Source organism: Zonotrichia albicollis, chromosome 7 (assembly GCF_047830755.1).
Source record: "Zonotrichia albicollis isolate bZonAlb1 chromosome 7, bZonAlb1.hap1, whole genome shotgun sequence".
NCBI classification, from domain to species: Eukaryota; Metazoa; Chordata; class Aves; order Passeriformes; family Passerellidae; genus Zonotrichia; species Zonotrichia albicollis.
Window position 1 is genome coordinate 46,553,707 of NC_133825.1, and position 18,122 is coordinate 46,571,828.

Consider the following 18,122-nt stretch of genomic DNA (forward strand, 5'->3'; position numbering starts at 1 on the left):
AAGCAGAATTGGGTAAAAAATGGGTAAAACCACAGAAGGGTAAAAAAATTGGTAAAACCAGAGCCGGTCCAAGGGGCCGTTCGTGGCTCTGCCGTTCGCACCGAGCCCGCCAGGGGGCGCCTCACGGCGAGATCGCGGCGCATGCGCACAGCGCCGGCGGAAGCGGCGGGACCCGCAGCACTGGCGGCGGAGCAGCAGCGGCAGCACCGGGAGAGCGGCAGCGGCGGCGGCGCCCGGGTGGGGCTGTGCCTGCTGTGCGGGCTGCCCGCGGCCGGCAAGTCCACGCTGGGCCGCGCCCTGAGCCGCCGGCTGCCGCAGCGGCCGGGCTGGGCGTGCGCACTGCTCGCTTACGACGAGCTCATCCCGCCCGAGGCCTTCCGCACCAGCCCGTCCCCATCGGTCAGTGCGGCGCGCCGCGTGACGTCATCGCGTACGACCGCGGTTGCCTGGCAACGGGACGCGGCCTGGCCGAGCCAGGTCCCCTCACGGCGGACGCGGGGCCGGGAGCGCTGAGCGGCGGCGATGGAGGCCGTGATCTCTCGCCTTCCTCTCCCCACAGCTGCCCGGCTGGAAGCAGAGCCGCCGCGAGCTGCTGCAGTGCCTGGAGGGGCTCCTGCGGGCGCTGCTCACCGGGGCGCCTCTGCCCGGCCCCGCGCAGCCGGGCTGGCCGCGCTTCCTGCGCTGCTGCCGCCGGGAGGGGCTGCTGGCCGCCCCCGATGGGGACACCGGAGCCGCCCCCCGGCCGCTCGTCCTCCTGCTGGATGACAACTTCTATTACCAAAGCATGCGCTACGAGGTGTACCAGCTGGCCCGCAAATGTAATTATTTAATCCCTGATCTTCGGCATGAGGATGTTTGTGGGAAATTCAGCGCCTTCTTTCACGTGCTCTCCCGGAGCGTGGGTTGTTCTGATTGCTGGGTACCTGTAATAGAGTAGCAATCAATGTAACCTTGTTACTGCTTTGTTATAAATTGTTAGATCGTGGAAAACCCTTCCTAGAGCAGCCTTAAAGCACCTTCCAGTACATAAGGGGGCTCCAAGAGAGCTGGAGAGGGACTTGGGACAAAGGCATGGAGGGACAGGGCAGGGGAAATGGCTTCCCAGTGACAGAGGGCAGGGTTGGATGGGATATTGGGAATTGGGAATTGTTCCCTGTGAGGGTGGGCAGGCCCTGGCACAGGTGCCCAGAGCAGCTGTGGCTGCCCCTGGATCCCTGGCAGTGCCCAAGGCCAGGCTGGACAGGGCTTGGAGCAGCCTGGGACAGTGGGAGGTGTCCCTGCCATGGCAAAGATGAAATGAGATGACTTAAAGATCCCTCCCAATCCAAACAATTCATGGTTCTGTCTCACCCATTTCTTGAGCAGCCTTGAGGTAAAATTCTGTTCCCTGTCCAGATTTGTGTTCATGTCAGGCTCAGAAGCAGAGCAGAAGCTCCTCGTTCATGTAGAGCCTTTCTCCTGCATGCTGCTCTCAGAAATTGACTTGAACTGTTTAAATATAAAATTGTCTGGTTCTGTTCTTTTTAGACTCCTTGGGCTTCTGCCAGTTATTTTTGGAGTGTCCAGTGGAATGCTGCCTGCAGAGGAACCGCCTCAGGAGTGACCCTGTGCCTGAGCAGACCATACAATTAATGGCAAGGAAAATAGAGATGCCAGATCCCAGGAAAAACACCTGGGAGCAGCACAGCCTCATCCTGAGCAGTTCTGATGGCATCTCAGAGGATGAGTATGTTGCTGATTGATCCCAGAGTTTTCCCTAAGTGCTATTTCCAGTGGTAGAAGCTTCTTATTGTATCTGCACAATGTGTAAAAAGTATTGCCAGTGGTGATTTTTGGCAGTTACACAGAATCCAGGTTTGTTGGGAGCTCACAGCCACCATCCTCTGTAGAGTTACCCTCAGAAATCACAGCATTCCTGCCCTATCACTGAAAATCTGCAAGTTGTCTGAAATGCTAAGGTTGAGTTGTAATAATTTGAGTTGTAATTGTTTTTCATTTCAGATTATTTCACTGATTACCTTAAAAAATTAACTAAAATCTTACTTTTAAATTTTTTTTCTGTAGCATCATTAGAAAGTAAGTGTGATTGCCATGGTTTACCCTGTTTGTTTTTTTAGTGAGCAAATCATGAACTTGCTGGTCACTGCTTTGGAAAATCCAGAGAGGCCAAATGAGGAGGACACAGAGCAGAAGGTAGCACTGCTGGGACACAGGGCACAGCTTTGGAATTGTTCCCTGGGAGGGTGGGCAGGCCCTGGCACAGGGTGCCCCTGCATCCCTGGCAGTGCCCAAGGCCAGGCTGGACAGGGCTGGGAGCACCTGGGACAGTGCAAGGTGTCCCTCCTTTAAGGTCCCTTCCAACCCCAACCCTTCTTTGACTTTGGAGAAATCCTTAAAAACCTGGCTACTCAAACAAACAGAAGCAATTTTCACGTACAAAATCAGTTTGATGTAAAAGTTGCTTTAATCTGATGAAGGTTAATAATAAGTTTTTGTTTAGTATAGTCTAAACTCTTCATGCTAGGACTTAAACACTAATTTAGGCCAGGTTGGACATTGGGGTTTGGAGCACCTGGGACAGTGGTGCCAGCCTGAGGTGCTGCTAATGTTTTGTTCCCAAATAGAATTTCAAAAGCCAAGTAAATTCAGTGTTTGTTTGTTGGTTTGTTTTGTTCCTTGCTGGTGGCCCTGGCCAGGAGGCAGCTCGAGCCGTGTGTGCAGCCAGTGCTGTCCATCAGGCTGACCAGGCGTGCAGGAGAGCCATCTCTGAGGCCATGCAGGATGCCAAAGGTACCATCTGCCCTTCCCACCCATCCCAGCTCCAGCCCTGCAATTCCCTTGGGATAAACTGTCCAGGGTCCTGTCCCAGCAGCTGTGCCTCAGGCAGCACCTTCACAGCTCTGCTCAGGCTTGTTTGTAAAGTTTGTAGGTTTAAAAACCAGCATCATGTTTATTAACTGTATTGATTACAGCTTTAATAAAGCCATTTAGTACAGAGCAGCATTTTAGAGGATTTTAATACTGTTTTGGGACATGTGGCAATAAGGACAGGGGCAGATTTACAGGAGGAGCAGCTCGGTGTCCTTAACTGCAAAGCTCAGCTCTGTGCCTGGGTTCTCCCTGAGACAGGGACAGGAGGGAATGGCTGGAGCTGGGCCAGGGAGGTTTAATTGGATTTAGGGAAAGGTTCTTCCCCAGAGGTGCTGGGAATGGGCACAGCCCTGAGGCTGCCACAGCTCCAGGAGTTTGGGCAGTACTGCCAGGGTGGGATTGTTGGGGTGTCTGTGCAGGGACAGGAGCTGGACTCAATCCCTCTGTGTCCCTTCCAGCTCAGGATATTCTGTGATTCTGTGATTTTTTCAGTAAAAAGTTCAGCTTCAATTTTGTTTTAGGTAAAAACGTTCTCCCGAGTGAGATGAAGAGCCTGGCAGAAGAACTCAACAAACTGAAAGCAGAATTTTTGGAAGACTTGAGGCAAGGGAAGACTTTGAAAACCCAATATTCTGACCCTGCTACAAGTGTTATTTCTTCATTCCAACAGGAGGCAACCAAGGTAGTAAATAAATATATATTAAAATCATGACACAGAGAATGTTGGGTGTTTAGGAGTCCCAAGTGTTTCAAATGCAGGACTCTGAGCACTGCTGAGAGATCTGAGGTGCAGCTCCCCTCTCTGCAGCCCCTGTGCTTCCTCTCCCATGAAATGGGAGATAAACACTTTAATCAAGTCTAACCAAGCTTCTTCTTGGCTGGGGAGATCAAGCCAAGAGCAAACCATCCTGAGATTCAAATTTCCCAGAATCAGGAAGAGTTAACCCAGGAGGAGCACCAGGGAAATCACCAGCTCCACCCCTGGAAGGATATGCAATTAAAAATTGACATGGGAACTAATTAGAAAGTGTTATTTTATTCATATCTTACAAAAGCAAAGCTTCACAACATGAACTACACGAGATTGAGTTATTTCAGAATTAACCTTGTCGTCTCAGAAACGTTCACTAACATTAAAATTTATGTTACAACTCTAACAGCTTTCATTTTTGCATAAAATCTGCTCTTTACACTGAAATACATATTATTAACAAAGTAGGTACTTAGAAGCACATACACAAAGATTGCTCAATGAAAAATGCTTTAGCAGGAGAGAGATTTCCTGCAGCAGAACATCATTTGCTGTAGATTTTCAAAGAAGCTTAAAATTAGTAGAAAACTTGCCAGTGAAGACTTCTAAATTACATTCCCTTTGTCAAAAAGAAACAAAAAGCAAACCCTCAAAACATTCTGGAACAAAACAAACATTAACAGATTATTTGTCTGGAAAACACTGCTGGAAGGTGTCCCAGCACTGAGTTTTATATTAAAAAGCCAATCAACATTTTATGTCTAAACATGTGTCTGTGAAAAAATATTTTTCCTATTGCCTCCTGCACAGTTGAATATTAACTGAGCTAATGAAGATGTTCAAATATTCATATGTTCATTGGAATATTCAGTCTCAAATATTCATATGTTCATTGGAATATTCAGTCTCAAAACTGTGAGTGTGTATTAAATAGTGCACATTAGAAATGACCACAAAGCTATAAAATAATCTGTGGCAATAAAAACAAAACCCCACAATGTTCGTGTTTTGCAGCTTTAACAGAATTTAACAGAGCTGAGCTATGGAAAAATTCCATCTCCTTTCCAAACTTCCATTAATAACAGTTAAAATGCTAATCACCCATTACCTTATAATGTGAGGGTTTGGGTTTTTAGAAAAAACACCAAAACAAGTGAGTGCAGTGTAGCACATGGAGGACTCAAAATGAAAAGTTCTTTTAACAAAGGACTCAATCCCAGAGTCCTGGACAAATCTCCCTCACTGACTCTGGGTAAGGCCTGCTCGTGCAAGGGATCACACTTGGAAAGAATTTACCAGGACCAGCTCTGGACTTTAAATTATAGTCAATAGTATGTATAAATTATGAAAAATAGGAAAATACACCTTCCAAAGCTGCTCAGTTGGCAGGAGGGGACAATGATGGCAGTGTTTGGCAAACTGAACACACAGTGTGATCATGGAACAGAACAGTCCCGTCCTGGGGAGGACACAGGGATCCAGCCCAGGGCTCTGGGGGCAGAGCCAGGGGATGAGCACCAAAGCTGCTGCTGCTGCTGCCCAAGAACCCCCCTGCCATGAGGAGTTTGCCCAAGGAAACAAGAAAAGAGTTTTTTCATTCCTCAACCACTCAGAGATGTCCCAGCTAATCTTTCCCTCAGTCACTCCAGAGCAGGACCAGTGGTGTCCAGGCAGCAGCAGGAAAATCCTTCCAAACATCCATTTGCAAGGCTTGGGGACAGATTTTTTCCCACTGAGTTCTGTTAAGAACATCCATTCCCCACAGTGGGATCCCCTCCTAAACAAGGGCCCCTTTTCCATGAGATCCTGCAGGATCCCTCCTGCTCCCAACCCCTCCATCAGTGCCCTACCCTGATTCTGCCCGAGGCCATGGTGGCTCAGGAGTCATTTCCCTAAATCACCAAATCAAGAGACAAAGAGAAGCCTCTAACAACGTGAGCAGAAGCCCCAGAGGTCAGAAAGCACATCTGTGCCCAGGGCCATGACTCTCCCCAGGACAGCAGCAGGGAAAAGCCCCAAGGCAGGAGCACTTGGCTGCTGTGGCCCCTCAGCACTGAAAGGAGCTCCCTGGAGCTCCAGCAGGCCACAACTCCCTTGGGAATGCCAGAGCTTACAGTGCACCATCTACAAAAAAGGCAAGGAAAACCACTTCCATCAATTAATAATTGTAAAGTCTTCCAGTCTTCTCTTAACACTACATTTCAGCCAAATTTAAATTTAATTGTCCAATGTGTGATCCACCATTTCTGCGCTCTTTAATTGGAAAAGATTTTGATTCCAAAACCTGCCCAGGAGCAGTAACTTTTAACTGGATTCCACTTCAATCAGCTTTTACTCCTTAAAATAAAGATGTTTACACACACAGACTTGCAGTTTTACTTATAAATCTAAAAAGTATAAAGCAACAATGAAATATTTTGGAATTACAGAGTGTCCTGATGAAAAATAAAAATCACATTCTGTCTTAAAAATCCAGCAGAACAAATTCTGAACCAGGCCTGAAAACAAAACAATTTTTAGGGATGACAGTATTATTATTCATCTTCACTACACTGGAACCACTCCTGTGGCAGATTTCTGACCTCAGTACTTCAAGACTGCACAGCCAAGAAAGAACCCAGTTCCTCAAGCACAGAAATTCAACTGTAGGTCAGTCAGGTAGACAGAAACACATCTGGTATCCAAATTTCTATTTAATTAAAGTCAAAATTACTTCTACAGCTAAAATTCTTACACAGGTGGTTTTCCTGCATTGATCTCACCCTGATCACTGTAAGTTTTTCCATTGGTTTCTGGAAGTTTTAACATAAAAATATAAATTTGAGTAAGCCAAACATTTCCTATTGAGATTCCAACCTCTGACTTGTGGAACATTAATAAAATCTCCCTGCTTTTAACAAAACATGGTTTGCTGATAGGAAAAGGGAAATATATAAGGGAAGCTTTAATTTGTCTCAAATAGGACAAACCAAGGTAAAAGTGCATGTCTAAATATGGGAAAAGTAACAGTTCTTCCTTTATTTTTAATGTCTCAAATTCTTATCTAGCACATAAAGTTATTATTCATTTTAATTAGATGTTTTACTCAGGTTTATGTTAAAGTGCCTGTCCTTTAGCCTGAGGGCTTCTAAAGATGAGTGTACACTATGAAACAAAATAAACAACTTCAGTTATTATTTGCCATTCACAATTCCTAAAAACAACTTCAGTGTAGTCAGTCAGTTTTTCCTTTGCATCCTACACAGAGCCCAGAAAAAGCCAGAGCTGCTTCCCCTCATTCCCAGCACAGCCAAAGGACATCAAACCTGGGAGAGGGGACAAATCAGGCCTCCAAGTCAGCTGAAATTCACAATAAACTGGATTATACAACTCCCAAAAATACAGGCAACCTCTCAGTTATAGCCTGGCCCAACATAAAACTGAACCAAGGAGTTTGATTTGTAAACTTCTTGTTTGTTTCTATCAGAACTTCTATCAGCAGGACAGAAGTCTAATTGTGCAAATTTTAAATATCTGTACAACTCAGTTTAAGGCAGTTAGAAATCTCACAGAATATATATTAGTTCTACAGGCTCTTCATTATCTCTCTAAAAATTGCCTCCTGAAAAAACAATGACATGGAAAATTTTGTAGAGTGTAGATAAAATAAGGTTTCTTACTTTTTTGTTGTTATAACTCATGAATGACAGGCTTTTAGCTCTTTCTTTTCCACCACTTTTATTCACACTAACCTGTTATCTTCTACTTTTGTGCTAACAGTTAAATTAGTGTTTAAGTCCTAGCATGAAGAGTTTAGACTATACTAAACAAAAACTTACTATTAACCTTCATCAGATTAAAGCAACTTTTACATCAAACTGATTTTGTATGTGAAAATTGCTTCTGTTTGTTTGAGTAGCCAGGTTTTAAAGGATTTCTCCAAAGTCAAAGAATGGTTGGGGTTGGAAGGGACCTTCAAGGAGGGACACCTTGCACTGTCCCAGGTGCTCCCAGCCCTGTCCAGCCTGGCCTTGGGCACTGCCAGGGATGCAGGGGCACCCTGTGCCAGGGCCTGCCCACCCTCCCAGGGAACAATTCCTGCCCAATATCCCACCCAGCCCTGCCCTCTGTCACCATGAAGCCATTCCTTCTTGTCCTGTCTCTATATGATGTGTCATTGCATTGGCCTTTCATATTTTATGGATAATCTATCTTGTCTTGCCTAGCAGACAATCTGGGAATTACCTCCTACGGGTCAGGACACACGCTCTGCTTCTCCACTTGCAGAATGTTTATTGGGATTAAGTGCAAGCAACTTAAATTTAGCAACCACAGCATGTAAATGCATTCCAACCCTTACAGCACTCTTGACTTTTTTTGAAAGGCTACATATAAAACAGCAACTGAATCTGATACAAAATTTCCCTGGCAAGTTTTACAAGAACACGGAAATCAATTTGCCTCCTTTGTCGGATTGATTAATGTGAAGATTCCTTATGGGAATGTGCAAGCTTTCCATCAGCAAGTATGAAAAATAGACTGTAATATGTTAAAAAACTAAAGAAAAGCATGTTCTCAGTCAATGTTGATTATGTTGGCCTCTTGCAAAGTGACAAGCAAAGTCGTACTTGTTTTTACACTTACACCCACAAATGTTACACTGGAAAGGATTTTCAAATCCGTGGCATCCCATGTGGATGGTGTAAAGGATATTGTCTGCAAAGTACATGTCACAGTGTGGGCAGTGGTGCAGGAGCTGAGGGTCCTGCACTGGCAGGGTTGGAGCTGGAGTGCTGGGCTGGCTGTTGCTGATGCTGGGAGTACTGGTGTGGGCACTGCGGTCGCTGCTGGGCCCTGCCACGGGACTATAGTTCCTCTGGTTGTGTGTGGGCCGGGAGTCAGGGCTGGTTGGAGAGGAATTCTGAGGGAGATTTGCTGACACAGCTGAAACTACTGCAGGTGCAGCAGGTTGCTGTATCATGAAAGGCTTTTCGTCCTGACAGGAAACGACGTCAGGAGAGGCTGGATTTTGGTTTTCAGGTGGCAAACTGGACAACTGTCCTGCTAAGGTGGAGAGCTGGTTTAAAGGATTATCCACCATGAGGTCCTGTGGATCTCTTGGCAAGCCCCCGCTCGGAGTGCTCTTTGCCATGCCCTCGTACGCCTCAGTCTGGATATTGGGGATCTCGTGGGTGAAATCGTTAAGGTAGTCTGGTTTCTGCACCACCATGGAGGGCGGGCTCAGATTAATTAATGCTCTCCTGCTGTAGCCCAAATTGCTGGTCTTCTTCTGCAGAACCCCCCACATCTTCTTGCTGCTCAGGGAGGACCTGGTGCCCTTGATGGGCACCATCTTGTGCTTGCGCCGGCGGTGGTGGGACAGGTTGCTGCGGTCGCTGCAGCGGAAGGAGCACAGCTCGCACTTGTAGGGCTTCTCCCCGGTGTGGGACCGCATGTGAGCCTCCAGGTGACGCTCGTAGGCCGAGGCAAAGGGACATAGGTGGCACCTGTGTGGCTTCTCCCCTGGAAAATCAGAACAGGTTAGCCCCCAGCACCTTGGAGCACATGGAACAACAGGCTTTGTGTGCGGCTCGCTGGGAGCCGCTGCTGCAGCTTCAGTCACGGCCTCGAGCTCAGCTGGGTGTCCTGGGACAGCTCTGTCCCACCCAGGGATCACCAGCACACAGAAAAATCCTGAGGGGAATCAGGGTAACGCACCAACCTGCCTGGGAACTGCAGCAACAGCGCCAAGGACTGAGTGCAGTGATGTTTGTGTGGTGCCAGCTCCCCCTCAGCCATGCAGGGCACAGCAGTGTCTGTACCACCAAAATGTCACTGCTCTTCAGGAGAACTCTGAGGGAGGGTATCCTTCTGGGACCTTCCAAACACCCCTACTCCTAAACACCCTGCAACTACCACCCTCAATAACCCACACACACAGGCAGCCACTCAAGGACTGAGCTTTGGAAAAGGATCCTGTGGCTAAAGAGTTGGAACAGAAATCAAAAGCCAGGCATTCCCTGGAGAGCTGTGTGCTCTTCCAGAAGGGAGATGGGATGATGATCAGGGAGACCATCATCTCCTGTGCACATACTGAACTTTATTCTTCTATCAAATGAAATTTATAGGTACAAAGTTTTCTGAGGATTTTTTAAAAAGTTAATGTGAGTAACAGAATAACAGGCCAGCCAACACTTTTGTAAGGCAGCACTTTAGCACTTCTGATTTTCCCTTGGTAGGCTGATCCAGGAGTTACAGATCCAGGTCTGCAATGCCAGAAGTGCCTGAAGGATCTGATGTGTGTTCAGGTGCTGAAATGAAAGATCACCTTACTCTTCCTATCTCGAGTGCCAGCTCAATTTCTAAATCCCTGTCATGTGACTGATGAGCATTCCAGAGTTTGGAATCACAGTCTGGGATATCAAATAGATTTCTTTTATTCCCCCTACATCACTGGCTCTCCAAGAGGAAAGAAATCAATCTTTGTGCTACCTCTAAGTACCTTCTTAGCACCAAGCAAAGCCATGATTTCTCCATGAGCATCTCTCTGCACTCATACACACAAGGATGAGTAAAGATCTGGAGACTTGATAAAATGGTATGAGAAGATTGGCAAACTCTGTGTGAATACAGAGAGTTTGCCAATCTGATTTCATTCTAAACTGGCTGCACAGAGATAAAAGTTTTGCATCACATGTAGCACAGTACAGCTGGTGAACTACTCATTACCTGCTGTCAGGCTCAGCATGAAGCCAATCCTGCAGTAGGCTGCACTTAATAATAATGATAATAATGATGGTTGCATGATCATGCCTGGTCACAGTTCCTTTGGCAGATGTCCAGGATGCTGTACCTGTTTATTTACACTGCTCTGAGGCTGTGAGGCAGCTGCCACTTCCCTACCTTAGTGCTGACTCATCTGAGCCCTCACAGCACAAGCAGCATCTCCTGGCCCCCTGCCAGCCTCTGAGGCAAACAACACTCAGGCCTTGGATCTTCTTCCCTTGAGTGAAAAACCACACCAAACCAAACCAGGAAAACCAAACCAAAAGAACTCTTTTCTTGTTCTGGAAGACACAAGAGAAGAATTTACCAGGTCCTTCAGAATCTGAACCTCAGAACTGATTTCTGGCTGGTTGCCATTTCCTACCCCATTGTGCCCTGTTGAAACAAGCCAACACTGCAGGGCCAGTGAGGAGCCCCAGCTTTCCCAAAATGCACCCAGGGAGCTCCTGTGTGGAAGGAATGGCTCCCAACAAAGTGAGAATCTGACTAACTGTACCTGAGAGAGCTACAACCACATCCCAGTTACAACAGGCAAGTCCCAAAGTGCCACCTACCCAAGACCACCGAAAAGAGACACTTGAAAGCTTTGGGACAATCCATACCACACTGGAAACCTATAAAAACTTTCATTCTTTGCAGGACACAATTTTTTCTGCTCTGCTTAACACCCTGAAGTCATCTGTATTGGTGATACACTTGACAGAGTTCACAAGCACCTATTTTTTGTTTTCTGTCATTTGCCATGAAGCTGGAGCCTTCAGAACAGTTCAGGATATTTAAACTTTTATGAGAGGTTTGCTTTTCAGGTTTATACATCCAGCAGTGGCAAATGCTCTTTAACAAGCCACAGTTGGTAATTTTTCTGTTCACTCCTGATACCAGACACAAACTTGATGGCATGTCCTCACATTTGAATATTCTACCAATAACTTTATTTTTATTACTATGCTTTGTACTTCCACACCTAGAATGTTGTGCAGAACAGGAATATTTTCATGGCTAAACAACAGAAGAAGAAAAGGCCCTATAAATCTCTGTGTAGGAACATGTACATTTTTAACTTTTCTCAGGACAGAAAAACTAAATATTTTAGGGCCCTTCAATTTACATTGAAGCTTTCATGCTAAACTTTACTCCCATATAGTTACTTATAATAATAAATGTCAGTAGGGATCTGCACAGTTTAAATAGGTACATGGCACTCCTTTATAAAAATAGACTATAAAGACCCACCAATTATTGCTAATTATTGTTATTGTTAAGAATTCTCTTCCAGATGGGATGATGACCAGGGAGACCATCATCTCCTGTGCACATGCAGAACTTTGTTCTTCTATCAAATGAAATTTATAGATACAAAGTTCTCTGAGGATTTTTTAAAAAGTTAATGTGAGTAACATATAATAACAGGCCAGCCAACACTTTTGTAAGGCAGCACTTTAGGAGTTCTGATTTTCCCTTGGTAGACTGATCTAGGAGTTACAGATCCAGGTCTGCAATGTCAGAAGTGCCTGAAGGATCTGATGTGTGTTCAGGTGCTGAAATGAAAGATCATCTTACTCTTCCTATCTCGAGTGCCAGCTCAGTTTCTAAATCCCTGTCATGTGACTGATGAGCAGGATGCATTTGCCAACTGCTGCCATGGAAATCCCAATGCAGAGTAAACCCCCAAGGGCTCCCAGGCAGGCAGAGAAGATCCCATACCTGTGTGGATCCTGATGTGCTCGATGAGCCGTGCTGTTCCTTTGCTGGCATAGTTACAGTATCGACACTTTAACTTCCCATCAAAAGTCCTTTCAAAGCCATCCACCAACATTCCTGAGTTTTCATCCAGTGAAACTTCAACAGAAGGATGATCCAGGCCATTCTGATCACCTTCTGTCCCAGCTGTGAACAATGCAACACAGATTTTAATGAACAATCTGTGGGATGCCATCTGCCAAAGAGCTTTTGCTTCTCTCAGCCCTTGGTCTTTAAATATAGAGAATTATAAAAAACATGCCCTGATTAAAACAAAGGTAATCAATTTGCCTCCTTTGTCAAATTGATTAATGAGAAGATTCCTTATGGGAATCTTCACACTACATACACATCCTTTGTGACACAAAAATGACTATCAGAAATGCTTCCATGGAGCTGCAGCATTACCTGGATTGTGAACACTGAAGTCACTCTCAAAAATATCAAATTTATGGTACTGGAAAAAACTCACCTCCCTGGAGAGTCTCTACTTCCTTGTCACCAGTAACTGATCCAGAAATCATATTGACATGGTGGGTCTGCTGGGTCAGATATTCCTGAAAATCCTTCACAAAATCCAACGGTTCTGCCTTCTTTTCCCCCATATTGACTCTTTCATTTATAACCTCTCGTGCCTAGAAGGGAAAATGTTTTCAGAACACAAGTGTCATTGAATTTGGCTGCATTCATAGTAACAAGTTCAGGTTTTGGGCTGGATTTTAAGTGAAGAATTACTTTTATCACACAGTTTGAGGGTCGTCGTTTAACAAAGTCCGGTTTTCAGTTGAGGGGGTGGTTCCCTGTGGGGACTGGGTGGAGCCAATGAGCGGCCAAGTTTGAAGAGCCAATCAGCTGGCTAGATTTGAAGATTGACAACTGGTTAACCAATCAGCAGGCTAGTTTGAAGAGTGACACCAGTTTAAACCACTTAGAAGAGCTGAACACGCCTCTATGAGAACACATTTAAGGATGGGCTGTGAGGACTGGGGGCTGATGGCCTCTCAGGTGTGATGGTGTTCACAGGGGTCCCAGGACAAGGGAAGAGGTGAGAATGTTGATTCTATGTTTCAGAAGGCTGATTTATTATTTCATGATATATATTATATTAAAAGAAAATTATATGCTAAAACTATACTAAAAGAATAGAAGAAAGGATTTCATCAGAAGGCTGGCAAGGAAAGGAAAGGAATGGAATGATAATAAAATCTTGTGACTGACCAGAGAGTCTGAGCCAGCTGACTGTGATTGGCCATTCATTAGAAACAAGCACATGAGACCAATCCCAGATGCACCTGTTGCATTCCACAGCAGCAGATAATCAATGTTTGCATTGTGCTCCTGAGGCCTCTCAGCTCCTCAGGAGGAAAATCCTGGCAAAGGGATTTGTCAGAAAATACCATGGCTACACTCATGGCCAGGCTGGCTCACTGCTGGGCTGGGATTTCTGCCACCAGCAGGCTGTGCTGCCAGGACTGCCCCAGCACATGAACACACCAATTCTCTCCCGAGTCAGGAAAAGGAAAAGGTGAAGACACGTAGAGAAAACAACACAGACACTGAGGGCAGTGAAGGAGGAGTCAAATTCTAGATGGGAGAGGATTGAGGACATGTCTTAGTCTTGGGCTGAAATTCTTTTGTGAGGCTTAGGTGAAGATGTATTTTGATCTATCACACTTTGCTTTTTCCCTGTAGCTCATGAAGTGCATGGGGGGATGCAGCATTCACCTGCAGCCCCTGAGAGAAGGACACTCAGGCTGGAGTGTGTGGATGCTGAAAAGCTGTAACCCAACAAGAACCTTGCACAGAGAGAGATGAGAAACTTTTGCCCCAGAGATAGAAGAAGAAAAACCTCTGCTCCCAGAGATAAAAGTGGAGCACTTTTGTTTTTATGCATCCCTAAAATAGTGCCCCATAAGTTATCATGGCCCATGAAAGCACCTTTGGGGAAGCTGTAACTCATGGGATTTTCACACTGCAAACAGATTTTCCTTTCCTGGCAGCTGATTTGCCACAAGAGAACTGCTTCTTGTGGAGAAGCCTCCATGGCATGGCCAGAGAGACTCCTCTCCCTGGGTGGACTGAAGAAAGATTATTTTAGAGGTGGCAAACTGACTGAAAGCTCCAGGTTTTATCTCTTTAGATTATCTATGGGAAAGAAAAGAGGGTGCTGGGGGAGAAGTGTTCTGAAAGTTTGTTCTGATTTTATAATTTTTTATTTAATTCTGTTAATAAAGTTTTCTTTATACCATTTAAAGTTTTGAGCCTGGTTTGCCCTCCCCCTCCTAATCCATATCTCAGAGCAGGAAATGAGTAAATAAATAATTTTTAGTGCATGCATGGGCATTTGGCCAGCATTAGACCCACTACACAGAGTCAAAAAGCAAATCTGCAACCATAAGAATATTAATTTTTGAATGTTTAACTCATTAAAGATCACCAAATACAATTTATGGGGAAATCCCTTTCAGCTACAGGTAAATTATATAATAATAAAATAGTAAATAAGATTTTAAAATAAAAACCACATAGTAATAAAAATCAACCTGCATTTTTAAAAATAAAAAAAAGGATCATACCTGAATTTTAGTTCCCTGCTAAGTAGCAAACATGCTCCAAAATGTACCTCAACACGTCAGATAAAAAGCACAGAGCACAGCTTCTCCACTTTTCCTAGAAGGAATAAAAAGAAAATGTGAGTCCATTATTCTTCCCAGTAACTTATGAGTTATAAGAAAGAAACCTGAAAAATATTTGTGTTTGAAAGACAGGAATCTAACACTCTGCTGCTCTAAATTTTATAAAATCAATCACACTTCCAGTCAAAGTTTTTCAAAGACTGCATCCTCTGCTTCCTGGATGTCACCTGAAGGACATTTGTGACTCACTTCTGTTTTCCAATAAACACCTGGCTCCAAAAAACCCCAGATTTGGGGCAGTCAGTTATGGGAGCTGCAATGTGGGAAACAACTGAATGCTGGTGATTAGCAAAGCTGGAAAGAAGCCTTAGACAAAGCAATGTTTCCCAGTTCTCCCAAAATTTGACTTTCCTATCCTGAGTAAAAGTCTTATTCCAGTCCATTATTTTGCACTGAAATCATTAAAATATTCCCCAGAAATTAGTGGTTAGACTGGTTTTGGGGAGTGTAAATAACCAATCTCTATAAAGTCCCAATTCACAATGAATTTGGGAAGAGAGAGCTTGGGATACATGTGGAAGGAGAATGAGTCTGTCACATTATTTCTGCAGATTATAATCAGAAATAATTTACAGTGCTACCATTTCAATAAGAATATTCCTTATTTTTAAAAGGTACTTAGGTTACCTACAGGAACTCAAGTTCTGAGTTTCAGACCACATTTAAATATCTTCTCCTGTGTATCCAAATTACAGATGTTTGTTCATTTTTGGCATCCACATGAGGATGTTCTTTCCCATCTTACCTGGGTGTGCTCAACTCCCAGCATTAATTATCATCATTAAGTTAGTTCAGAACACATCTTTATGTATCTACCTACCTACCCTCTTCCAGGTGTCACAGCCTCCTGTAGGCTTAAGTTAATTTGTGTTCCATTTGTTGGTGTCTCCTGCAATAAAACAAAGAGATCAGGAAATTAATTATAATATTAAAGATATCTCTAATATTGATGATATGAAAAGAAAAACAGGACAGGGTAACACAGAGTCCTGACCAGGCCAACTTTCCATGAATTATAATAAGAAATAACAATTTAAAATGAAACCATTCAAAACAACACCAAAGGTTTGTGTTAGCAGAGGAGATCTGTGTGTGCCTTTGGGTAAGGCACTAAAACTTATTTCAGAGAATCCCAGAATGGTTTGGGTTGGAGGGGACCTTAAATCCCATCCAGTGCCACCCCAGCCATGGCAGGGACACCTCCCACTGTCCCAGGTGCTCCAGGCTCCATCCAGCCTGGCCTTGGGCACTGCCAGGGATCCAGGGCAGCCTCAGCTGCTCTGGGCACCCTGTGCCAGGGCCTGCCCACCCAATATTCCCATCTAACCCTGCTCTCTCTCAGTTTAAAGCCATTTCCCCTTGTCCTGTCACTCCAGGCTCCTGTAAATAGTCTCTCTCCATCTTTTGTGTCCTTTCATGTACTGAAAGGCCACAATTAGGTCGCCTCAAAGCCTTCTCCTCTCCAGGCTGAACAACCCCAGTTCTCTCAGCCTTATTTGACTGCACTGATTGCTTTTATAAAACATTTAATTTTGAAAGAAAATGGCATAAAATTTCATAAACAGGTTAAGGATCAACTGCATAAAACTTCCTTTCTCTACCTCATTGATTTATTCTGAGAACACTCATCCTTTTCTTTACACCAGTGTAGGGAAGACACCACACTCTGAACATGACCCAAAGCTCCCATCTGTGTGCTCAAACACTTCTGTCATTTTATGTGGCATCTTTCAGAGCTACACAGCCAGCAGCTCTCCTTCTCAGGGGAGGATGACACACATCTGATCCTTGCTGTGTCACCCCTGCAAAGCAGAAAATGCAATTCTAATTAGCAGAAACTGAGCAGCCCAGCTCGTGTTTCACACACAGGGAGGGGCTGAGCACACCGGGTGTTACCCGAGCTCTGCTGACACACCCGCAGCACCAGCAGGGCACTGGTTACTCATCTTCTACCCAGGCACAGCTGCTGGGCTCAGCAGGGGTCACTGAGGTGAGCTAAGCTTGCTGTCAAAGAACAGCCAGGATGAAACATTCTGCCTAAATAATGCTGCTGAAGAAAGCAGTTCATGGTGCACAGCCAGCTGTTTCATACACACAGTCAGAAGTAATCCTGCAGTAATTGTAAGAGCATAAAGTATCCATGAGAGCATGTATACAGTATAAAATCAATTTACTGTGAGCATATGTATCACACCTTCTAATAAGGAACACCGGGGAAAACGGGGAGTGTTCTCTGTTCCATCTCTTCCATAGCTAATAAATAAATACAGAAAGGGATCCAAATTCCATCCAAGCCCTTGCCGGTCCTCCTGAAGGAGTTTGACGGTGGGGAGGGAGTGAATCACAGCTCGGTGGCCACCGTGACCTGTCACCAACCCCGAACACCTCCTCGATCCCGCTCCTCCTCCTCCGCCCCATGCCAGAGTGGGGAGGGACACGGGCACGGGAAACCTCCCAGAAACCCGCGTGTCCCGCTCCGGGCTCCGTGGGACAAGAGGGACGGAGCTCTGGAGAGCATCCAGGGAAGGGCAGCGAAGACGCTGAAGGCACTGGGACATCTCCGTGCCCGGGAAAGCCTTAGGGACCTAGGGATGCTCAGCCTGGAGAGGAGCCCCAGCTGGGCGGGCGCTCAGCCCTGGCTGTCCCTGGGCGTCCCGGGGTGTCCCAGCAAGGCCCAGGCTCTGCTCCGGGGACCAGCAATGACACCAGAGCCACGGGCAGGGACTGATGCACACCAAGTTCCACCTCAACGAGGAAAAACTTCTTTACTATGAAGTGACAGCGCTGAACAGGCTGCCCGAAGAGGGTGCGGAGTCTCCCCCAGTGCCGACACCCCAGAACCTGCGCGTGTGCCCGGGGATGGCCCCGCCTGAGCAGGGAGGTGGCCCCGGATCGATTCCTTCCAACCTCACCCACTCTGTGATTCTGCGATTACAGTGACCCTGCGATTTCAGTAACTCTGTGATTTCTGCCACTCTGTAATTTCTGCGATCTCTCTGATTCCCGTGTCCCTCAGCCCCGCACCAAGGCAGCAGCCTCAAGGCTGCGCCGCTGACCCGGCCCCGCTCCCGGCGGGGCAGCGCGGCCCTCCCCAAGCGCTGCCCCCCGCCCGGCTCCATCACGGCACAGGGAGGCCCCGGAAGGAGAAGGAGGGAGGGAAAGGGAGCGGGAAAGAGAGGGAAGGGCAGAAAGAAGCGAGAAGGGGAGGACGGGCAGCACTCACCGCCGCCGCCCCGCGCCGCTCCCGCCTCCCGCCGCCGCCATGTTTGTTGTGCCTCCCCCCGGCCCGGCCCGGCCCG

General features: G+C 46.0%; 2 protein-coding genes across 4 annotated transcripts; one reads left to right on the forward strand and one right to left on the reverse strand.

Moving 5' to 3' along the window:
* The first annotated feature begins 117 nt into the window (after positions 1-117).
* On the forward strand, positions 118-14,322 carry PSTK (phosphoseryl-tRNA kinase). Of its 2 annotated transcripts, XM_074545355.1 has the most exons (7): positions 118-399; positions 560-818; positions 1,528-1,726; positions 2,118-2,193; positions 2,697-2,790; positions 3,393-3,553; positions 13,820-14,322. In XM_074545355.1, exons 1-7 carry the CDS (start codon positions 142-144, stop codon positions 13,940-13,942), a joined length of 1,170 nt encoding a protein of 389 aa, XP_074401456.1. In that variant the 5' UTR covers positions 118-141; the 3' UTR covers positions 13,943-14,322. The 2 variants fall into 2 exon arrangements, with proteins under 2 accessions (XP_074401456.1, XP_074401458.1); XM_074545357.1 differs by lacking the exon at positions 13,820-14,322 and having other exon boundaries at positions 3,393-6,762.
* On the reverse strand, positions 5,363-18,118 carry IKZF5 (IKAROS family zinc finger 5). 2 transcript variants are annotated; one of them, XM_074545353.1, is made up of 6 exons: positions 18,047-18,118; positions 15,648-15,712; positions 14,704-14,797; positions 12,600-12,762; positions 12,092-12,274; positions 5,363-9,124 (listed from the first exon to the last, which is right to left on the reverse strand). In XM_074545353.1, the coding sequence occupies exons 4-6, from the start codon at positions 12,730-12,732 to the stop codon at positions 8,181-8,183; spliced, it is 1,260 nt and encodes a 419-aa protein (XP_074401454.1). In that variant the 5' UTR covers positions 12,733-12,762; positions 14,704-14,797; positions 15,648-15,712; positions 18,047-18,118; the 3' UTR covers positions 5,363-8,180. The 2 variants fall into 2 exon arrangements, with proteins under 2 accessions (XP_074401454.1, XP_074401455.1); XM_074545354.1 differs by having other exon boundaries at positions 15,644-15,712; positions 18,047-18,106.
* Positions 18,119-18,122: the final 4 nt, after the last annotated feature.

What these genes read in the sequence shown, in the direction of transcription:
- PSTK (XM_074545355.1), top strand. Translation starts at nt 142, where the DNA reads ATGCGCACAGCGCCGGCGGAAGCGGCGGGACCCGCAGCACTGGCGGCG. An exon ending in GTACCAGCTGGCCCGCAAAT is followed by an intron (nt 819 to 1,527) that starts GTAATTATTTAA and finishes TGTTCTTTTTAG; the next exon opens with ACTCCTTGGGCTTCTGCCAG. An exon ending in GGCCATGCAGGATGCCAAAG is followed by an intron (nt 2,791 to 3,392) that starts GTACCATCTGCC and finishes ATTTTGTTTTAG; the next exon opens with GTAAAAACGTTCTCCCGAGT.
- IKZF5 (XM_074545353.1), bottom strand. Translation starts at nt 12,732, where the DNA reads ATGGGGGAAAAGAAGGCAGAACCGTTGGATTTTGTGAAGGATTTTCAG. An exon ending in AGTAGAGACTCTCCAGGGAG is followed by an intron (nt 12,275 to 12,599) that starts GTGAGTTTTTTC and finishes CATTGTTCACAG; the next exon opens with CTGGGACAGAAGGTGATCAG. An exon ending in GCACATCAGGATCCACACAG is followed by an intron (nt 9,125 to 12,091) that starts GTATGGGATCTT and finishes CTGATTTTCCAG; the next exon opens with GGGAGAAGCCACACAGGTGC.